We start from the raw sequence: 9,314 nt of genomic DNA, 5'->3' as shown, positions 1-9,314 counted from the left end.
CTGATACAAAGACAATATGGCTGTATTACAGTAACTAATGATGTGTTTAACTGTCTGCAGGTACTGAGGGTCAAACACTGACTGAGTCTGAACCAGTGGTCAAAAGGCCTGGAGAATCTCACAGATTGACCTGTACATATTCAGGGTTTAGTGGTCATTATGATAATACTTGGATCAGACAGGCTCCTGGAAAAGAACTGGAGTGGATTGCTTTTATCAGCAGTGGCAGTGGTAGCATCTACTACTCTCAGTCAGTTCAAGGCCGGTTTACCATCTCCAGAGACAACAGCAGACAGCAGGTGTATCTGCAGATGAACAGTCTGAAGACTGAAGATTCTGCTGTTTATTATTGTGCTCGAGACTCACAGTGACTGGAGTTGGTTGAGCAGCTGTACAAAATCCTACAGTACTCATCTTTACCACAATAATCTCTCAAGATAAATGTCCTCGCTTCAACTAGTCCAAGAAAATGATAGAATACATTTCCTTTGTGAGAACCACTTACATTTGAATAGAAAAATAATTAGAACAGACATATAAATGTAGAAATAATATTACTGTATATATTTTGGAATATTTTGCATATTCCACAGAACTTCATTCAAAGTAACTCCTCAATAGCTGAACAACAGCCCAATAGTGAGAGCATTAAGTATTTTTTATAGTATATATGTATGTATAATTGTATGTTTTAGTTTAGTTTAAATGTAGATTTGTGTTTATCTTTTCTGTTCTGTATTTCACATTCCATATATTTTTAACAACAAATTAAAATATATAATCATAAAACATGTTTTGTATCTGTGTTCTTGTATGTTGATGCTTGGAGAAGAAAACAAGTTTTGTTCTTTTTGTGTACAAAAACAATAACAAAACTTTCAAGTTTATCATTCAAATACAGAAACACCAACTATCATTAATTTTATTTTCTCTTGTAGAAATAATTCTCTATTTTAAGTTAATTGGTGTTCCATGTTCCCTTTTTAAACCTGCAGAGGGAGCTCTATGCAAACTCTTCCCTCATTACGAACATCATCAGCAACTCACTGAACACTGAAGTTTCACATGATCCTTGCTGTCACTGTATTTCTGTTTGCAGCAAATACAATATGTGAGCGAATAAATGAATAAACAAATGCTGCAGTAAAACGCTGTGCTCATACTTCATCAGGAATGTGGTGTCATATTCAAAGTCTGCTGTAATTAATTTAACACACTGAACACACTGTAAACATGTTTAATAGAAAGCAACATTCTGGTTGCTCTTTTGTTTCATTGGATGCACATTATCATTGTTATTGCAATACTGATTTTATTGAATATGTTTTCCATTATCTATGATTCGTATTCACATCAAGAATAGCTATAATGATCAATACAGTTGTTGCAGTTATACAAACTGATATGTTTTAATATTGAAATGTAGCCAAAACAATACATTTAGACAATAATAGTTTAGTTAATGAAAAGTTTACAGTTTGATGTTCAAAATGTTACAGTTGAGTGTGTAATGAAATTAAAATACCATATGTAAAGCAGAGGTGATTTCCAGGCATCTTTTTTTTCTTTTTGTTTTTTCCCTTTTGCTTCTTTTCTTTAAGAAAACATAACAATCTGTGAGGAAGATCATCCAACAACAATAAAAATTAATCACCTAAATTAATACAATTTCTTCCTGTAATGATCACTTCTTCACAGATCAGCTAATGACAGCCGAACAGTCTGCTGAAATCACTGTCCAGGTCTGAATAAAAGAAAGACATGCAGCTACACATTAATGTTTATATCATTTGGCATCTAAAGTAGCTCACAGTATGAGAGTGAAAAATAATGTCACAGTTCCAGTTATAAAGACACTAGAGGGCAGTCAGTGTCTACTTTCTCCCTCCTATGTTACTAAAAGGAGACTCTCAGATCTGCTGTTCTCATTGATCTTAACTGACTGACACTTGAACTCTGGACTGAACTAAAGCACAAAACAAGAAAATGTTTCCATCACATTCTGTGGATTCATTAAAACCATTTCTGAGAGACGGCAAGAAAGTGGAGGAAACAAAATGCATTTACTTTAATACATATATTGTGTATGTAAATAAATACTTTATATAAAAATATGTTATATCGTAACAAATGATATAGGAATTAAATAATTATTGTAATTAACTAGAACTGCAGAGAAATATATAAAAGTTGTGGAGAGAATATTGACAATTTACTGCAATAAAACAGCTGAATTTGTAAAAAGAAAATGGTGGATTGCTACATATTTCTGTCCCAACTGCACATGAAGGTAAAATGTGATGATAAATACAAACAGTAACTTATAAATGCACAACCTACCAAAGGTTTATATTTTTCTGCATTTTGTCTCACAGGTTTCAGTTCCTGAGCAACTGTTTTCCTCTCGAGGCTCTAAGTCGTCTTCAAACATCTGCAAACATGGAAACTGTTAAATGTCTTTAAAGCAAACCTGCAGACAGTTCTCATATTATTTACATGGTCCTCACTGCTGTCACTGTATTTCTGTTTGAAGCAGATACAGTCAGTAAGTACAGTCAGTGAGCAAAGTAGATGGATTTGAATAAATATGTTTCCATTACCCATGATACATGTTAATATTCATATTAAGAATAATTATCCTGGTTATTGTTTGTAATTCTAGAAAAAAATGTTTTAATAGTAAAGATTTAGACAGTAATAGTTTATAGTCATAGCAAAGGTTACAGTTGTTTCATTTCTGTAACTCTAAATGTAAAGTTTCATTTTCAAAATGTTACAGTTGAGTGTGTAATGAAGTTAAAATATCATATGTAAAGCAGAGGTGATTTCCAGGCATGTTTTCACTCTGCAGATATAATAACAGTCAACAGACTCTTCTATTGGCTCCAGTTAGACCAACATTGATGCTTCATATGTTTGATTCTATGCAAACTCAGTGACCTTCCTTGTTACTCAGCTATAAAAACTTCCCATCAGGCTGTCAGTGGAGTTCACAGCACGTCAGTTTCAACATAAACCATGTTCTCTGTAGCTCTGCTGCTGCTGTTGGCAGCTGGATGTGAGTCTCTCTGGATTTGTCAAAGTCAACAGTTCTTCTTTTGCAGTATAACTTGATCATTTGTTACAAAACATTTTCTTTTTTAACAGGTGTGAAGTGTGAACAGTTGACACAGCCAGCCTCTGTGACTGTGCAGCCAGGTCAACGTCTGACCATCACCTGTCAGGTCTCTTATTCTGTTAGCAGCTACTACACAGCTTGGATCAGACAGCCTGCAGGGAAAGGACTGGAGTGGATTGGAATGGAACGTGTTGGATCCACAGCATATTACAAAGATTCACTGAAGAACAAGTTCAGTATCACCTTAGACTCTTCCAGTAACACAGTGACTCTAAACGGACAGAATGTGCAGCCTGAAGACTCTGCTGTGTATTACTGTGCCCGCTACACACAGTGAGAGACAATAACAGCAGAGTCGTACAAAAACTACTTCCTCGATTTACCGTCACTCTGAGCACTCGTTGTTTCAGCATCACTTGTCCTGCCTTTCTGACTGTAATTAACATATATTTTATTTTTCATTACCAAAATTCCTCTGTCCAGGTTCCACTGAAATAATATTATTTTAAAGATATTAATATATGCACTACTGCTGTGTTTGACTTTCAATCTCCATGAATGAACAAACAGCAACTCAGTGTCAAAGCTGAGTATGTGTATAAGTAAAACCGTTCCAACCAAAAGGGAAAATGTGAAGAGTCAAAATTCTGTTCATGAATACAGGCTCATTTTAAGATGGCTCATATAATTAGAAGTTAATACTGAGCAACAGAATTCAGATAAATCATTCACATTCAGTATAACAACACAGAGCACATCCTTTGTTTGGAGAGATGCATTTTTGGATAAGATTTGGTTGATATGATTGTTGTTTCAGTCAGGGGGAGTTTGGTCCTGCATCCAGCAGCTGTTGAAATGAGTACGCAGGTAGGAGCTAACAGAAGTGATTGTTTGGTCCTCTAGTGTGGTATGTTTTGGCTTTTGTGGAGTTTCCCTGGTCAGGTATAGCTACATGGTCCATTTGGGCTTGTTTTATTTTTGTGGTTTGTTATTTTCTGTGTGGTGTGTGGTCAGAGCAGTTGTCTCAGGGACACATCCAGAGCTTTCAGGTGAATAACCAGCTTGCTGGGTGCCTCACGTGGCCACTGCCACTCTGGAATGGCGCCTCGACAACGGCAGCCTGTCATGGCAGCTCCTATCATTGTTGTAGTTTTAGTGTGTTTTCAGTGTGTTTTTAGCCTGTTTCTTTCTATTTTTAACTGTTTTCTTACCTTCTTACTACTTTGTTCACGTCGCCTAAATACTTTTTTTGGCGTTTTTGAGCACTTTTTATTTTTTTGTTTACACGGGTCTCCATGGCGACGGGGAGTCGCATTGTTTACACCCGCGACCAGATGATCGCCCTGAGGCCCCCGAGCATCCTGACTGGAGAGAGACCCTCCATACTGGAGGAGCTACAAACGTGGCTACAGCAGATACCGGACTCCCACGTCACCATTCCCGACTTCCAGACGGTTCGAGCCGACAGGGACAGCACCGCGACCGGTATGAAGAAAGGAGGGGGACTTGCTGTGCTCATAAACAACAGGTGGTGTAACCCCGGTAAGTCTGTGTGAAAGAGAGTGTCTGCAGCCCGGACATCGAGCTCGTCGCCCTCGGACTACGTCCATCATCCACACTGTGACTGCAGGACTGCAAATGAAACACAATGAAAAGGCCTTCATCATCATCACAGGGGCCTTCATCATCATCACAGGGGACTTCATCATCATCACAGGGGACTTCAACCACGTTTCTCTCTCGTCCACACTCCCAACCTTCCACCAGTTTGTCACATGCACCACAATAAGACAATAAGACCTTGGACCTGCTGTATGCAAATGAATTTCCCCATTGTGGGATTAATAAAGTTATCTATCTATCTATCTATCTATCTATCTATCTATCAGTGGCGGCTGGCCAATAGAGGGCGCTAGGGCGCCCCCTTGAGCCACAAAAAAAATAATAATAATAATAAAAATAATAATAATAATAATAATAATAATAATAATAATAAAAATGTCAGTATGTCAATATTTGTGTGTTTGAAATATGGAATGCACCCAGTAATATGTGTAAAATATGATAGAAAATCATATTCGCAACCTTTCCTCTGCCTGTCTGAACGCCTCATCAGCTCTGGGGCTTTTAGAGAAAGCGCCCTCAGGAGGCGGGACTATGTAGCAGTTAAGCCAAGCTAATTTAAGATGTGAATGTATGACATAAAATTTAGCAAATCAGCGTCCTTAAATCGAATCCAAGAAGGGTGATTATTTTATTGCCCCAAGCTCGCCCCTGATAAAATAAGGACCGGGCTCTAGAGGCGCCATTTCTACTAGACAACAATGGCGAGCGCGAACGTTACCCCTCCAAGACCCAACCCTAACTCGGTGAAATCTCTCCTCCAAGATCTGTTTGAGAGGAGAACTTTGTCGGAGAAAGTTCGGGTGAAAGAGCTGGGCCCAGATCAACCTGAGCTCTCAATCAGACAGCAGGCTAGCGAGAAAGGGAAGCAGTATATGGCGGCGGCTTCTCCCGTAGCTGGTACACCAGGAAGGCGTGGTGAGCTGGGTGCACTCATGCTAATGCTTTATTTTTCTTTCCGTGCTTGCTTTTTAAAACGGGGACAGATCCAGCATGGACAGTTACCGGAGTGAGGGATATGAAGCACCTGTCAGAGAAGGTAAAGAAACATGAGAACACCAGGGCACACATGGAGAACTCTGTACAGCTCGCCATATTAGGAAGGGTGAACATCGATATGCAGCTGGAAGACGGCCACAGGATTGCGGGGAGGAAACATAATGAGGAGATGGATAAAAACAGGCACATTTTATCCAAAATGATCGAAGCTTTGTGGGGCTTTTGAGTTGGCCTTGCGTGGTCATGACGAGACTGACTCGGACTCCTCGGACAACCCCGGCATTTTCCGGGGCTTGGTGGATTTTGTTGCCTCCCTTGACAGTGTGCTGGAGGAGCACCTGAAGACAGCTACCGTTTTTAAGGGCATGTCAAAGAAATGTGTAGAAGTAGTCAATTGTTTACAAGTTGAGTTTAAAATGCAAATGAAAGGCTTGTGTTTGTGCAATATGATGATTATGTTTTTGTGTAAGAATGCCTCAACTTTTTAATATTGGCATTAAATAATTACTGACTATTTCCTCCACTGCTATCTATCTATCTATCTATCTATCTATCTATCTATCTATGTACCGGTATACAGGGGGGAGGGGATCAGGCCGTGAGTGCAGAGACGCAGAGCTGTATATAGAGACGGCTCTGGTGAGTGGTATTTACGAGTTAACGTTAAGTACAAGTACTCCGCAGCGACTCTAGGGGTAGCTGTTTGACAAAACCGGAAAACCGCATAGTATGCCTTTAAATAAATAAAAGAGTCAGTAGAGTTTGTGTGGTTTGTTACTTCCTGACAGAGAAGTTGAGTATTTAAATGTGTTTGACTTAAAAGGATAAGCCTTCAGCCGTGACCTGTTTTCCCTGTGTTTCCCTGTGTTCGCTCTGTAAATGTAATTAAGCATGTGACTGCTTGTATATCTGCTGAGCAAGTGAAGATTCCCTGATCTCGATTTGACAAAGTTCTAAATTATGTAGCTACTAAATTCATATGATTTTTTTTTGTGAAAGGTGTTAATGGTCAGACCACTTATAAGAAAAAAAAACTGTTTTATTTATGTCATAAAATAAGAACTAGGACAATACAGACATTCAAACATTAGAAAAACATTTGCTGAATCAAGTTAACACAGGACTTTTATTTAGGGTAGAAAGGTATCAACTCTCACAATATCCAGTGTACATGAGCAGCAGGAGTATTACGCCTCAGTTCAGTCCAGAGTTCAAGTGTCAGTCAGTTAAGATAAATTAGAACACCAGATCTGAGAGTCTCCTTTTAGTATGAAGAGAAGACTCTCTTCATCATAACTTAATATTTAAACATAATTTACAGACATTATTGTCCTTTTTAGTAACAGAGGAGAGAGAAACTTGACACTGACTGACCTCTGCATTCTTAGCAGAAAAGAAATAGATCATCTGCAAACACTGAAACCATTAAAAGTATTTCATGCAAACCAGCATCAGACTGAAGTTTTCATACAATTAATATCACCATGGCTGCATTAAGTAAATGCAGTAAATGAGCAAATAAATTAATAAACAAATTCTACATTACAAAGAGACTGTGCTCATATGTTTGAAGTTAGTCATGAAAGTAATGTAGGAGGTGCTGACAGTGAATAAAATAACTCACATCATATTTAAAGTGTGTTTTCATTACCTAAAAACATGATAAACACACTGTTAACACGGCTCATAGAAAGCAACATTTGTGATCCATTTTATTCGATGGGTACACATCATCATTGTTATTGCAATGCTGATTTTTTAAAAATGTTTTCAATCATCCATGAGTTGTGATAATATTCACATTGAGATTAGCAATAATGATGGTAAATGGTCCTGTACTTGTATAGCGCCTTTCTAGTCTTCCGACCACTCAAAGCGCTTTTTACACTACGTGCCACATTCACCCTTTCACACACATTCACTCAGTGATGGCAAAGTCCATCGAACAGAAACTAACATTCATACACACTCACACACCGATGCACGGCATCGGGAGCAATTCGGGGTTCAGTATCTTGCTCAAGGATACTTCGACATGTGGCACCAGGAGCCGGGGATCGAACCCACAACCTTCCGATTGAGGAACGACCTGCTCTGCCTCTGAGCCACAGCCGATCAATACATGTTGTTTACTATTATTGTAGAATTTACTTAATATTTAATACAAGATTGTTGTAATACAATACATTTAGACATTCAACGTTTATAGTTAATAAAAAGTAAAATTGCTAAAATGTTAAAGTTGAGTGTGTAATGAAGTTAAAATATCATATGTAAAGCAGAGGTGATTTCCAGGCATGTTTTCACTCTGCAGATATAATAACAGTCAACAGACTCTTCTATTGGCTCCAGTTAGACCAACATTGATGCTTCATATGTTTGATTCTATGCAAACTCAGTGACCTTCCTTGTTAGTGAGTCTCTCTGGATTTGTCAAAGTCAACAGTTCTTCTTTTGCAGTATAACTTGATCATTTGTTACAAAACATTTTCTTGGAAGCAGAGCTGGATCCAACATATATTACAAAGATTCACTGAAGAACAAGTTCAGTATCGACTTAGACTCTTCCAGAAACACAGTGACTCTACACGGACAGAATGTGCATCCTGAAGACTCTGTTGTGTATTACTGTGCCAGAGATCAGTAGACCTGAACAAAAACCCCTCAGTGCCCCCCTCAGAACACTTGTAACATGAAGCCACCAGAGGAGGAGCCCTCAGACCACTAATGATTTCAACACCAGTTCACTGTTACAGTGAAGATAAAAAAATCTTCTTTCAGTTTAATAATTATATTTAACATGTAACTGTTAGCTGTTAAGTAAATGCATTATTACCTGAATCTGAGTCTTCAGCCAACTTCTTTTTAATGTTAAATTGTAAAACTGCACGATTTTATTATTCATTAATTATCCAAAATTTAGGGATGATTTTGTTTCTACTTAAACATTTAAATCCAGATGTTATTATGATCCTTGTTTCACTTTTGTAACATGTGATATGTACTTACTTAACAGATACTTTTGTCCAACAAAGGCCTAATTTAAGAAAAGGCAAACAACGTGCAAGAGTTTGATTTTTCAGTTGTGTTTTTTTTTTTTTTTGTTCCTGTGAATAATTCTTAAGTAGAATATTTTTTGACCAAAATTCTATTTTCAAATAGAGTACTGACTTTTACACCAATTTTAAATTCAGATGCATGATTAAAATTAATTTGGCTCAAGTCACAGCTCTGACTAAACAACAAGCAATGACCAGTCTGGTTCTCTCCACACTGTGAGGAGGAGTCAATGCCTAAACGTATGAGTTATGAAGTTAAACCAGGGTTGAGCTTTGATTTTTGATTCTTTTATCTCTGTATGGGGCAACTGGATATTTGTGCAAGAGCAAAAGCTAAAATAAGGTCAACAGTATGAATTAATATAATTAAACTGACTTCTAAAAATTGATTCCAGTTTCACCAAAATACTGAAAGCCAAGTCCAATCTCATTCTATCCTCCCTGTGAGGAGGAGTCAATGCAAAACTCAGATGTCTTCCACCTCTACTTATCTGACTGCAGAGAGGATGACAGAG

The 9,314-nt window shown here is 37.9% G+C and overlaps 1 gene segment (V, D, J or C); it reads left to right on the top strand.

Moving 5' to 3' along the window:
* The first annotated feature begins 2,872 nt into the window (after window positions 1–2,872).
* On the top strand, window positions 2,873–3,726 carry LOC127363889 (Ig heavy chain V region 5A-like). The segment is given in 2 exon segments: window positions 2,873–3,058; window positions 3,148–3,726. Coding segments are annotated over 2 exon segments (348 nt in total).
* Window positions 3,727–9,314: the final 5,588 nt, after the last annotated feature.

The sequence above is a fragment of the Dicentrarchus labrax genome, unplaced genomic scaffold (genome assembly GCF_905237075.1).
Source record: "Dicentrarchus labrax unplaced genomic scaffold, dlabrax2021, whole genome shotgun sequence".
Lineage (NCBI taxonomy): Eukaryota > Metazoa > Chordata > Actinopteri > Moronidae > Dicentrarchus > Dicentrarchus labrax.
This window is presented reverse-complemented; position numbering and strand designations above follow the sequence as displayed.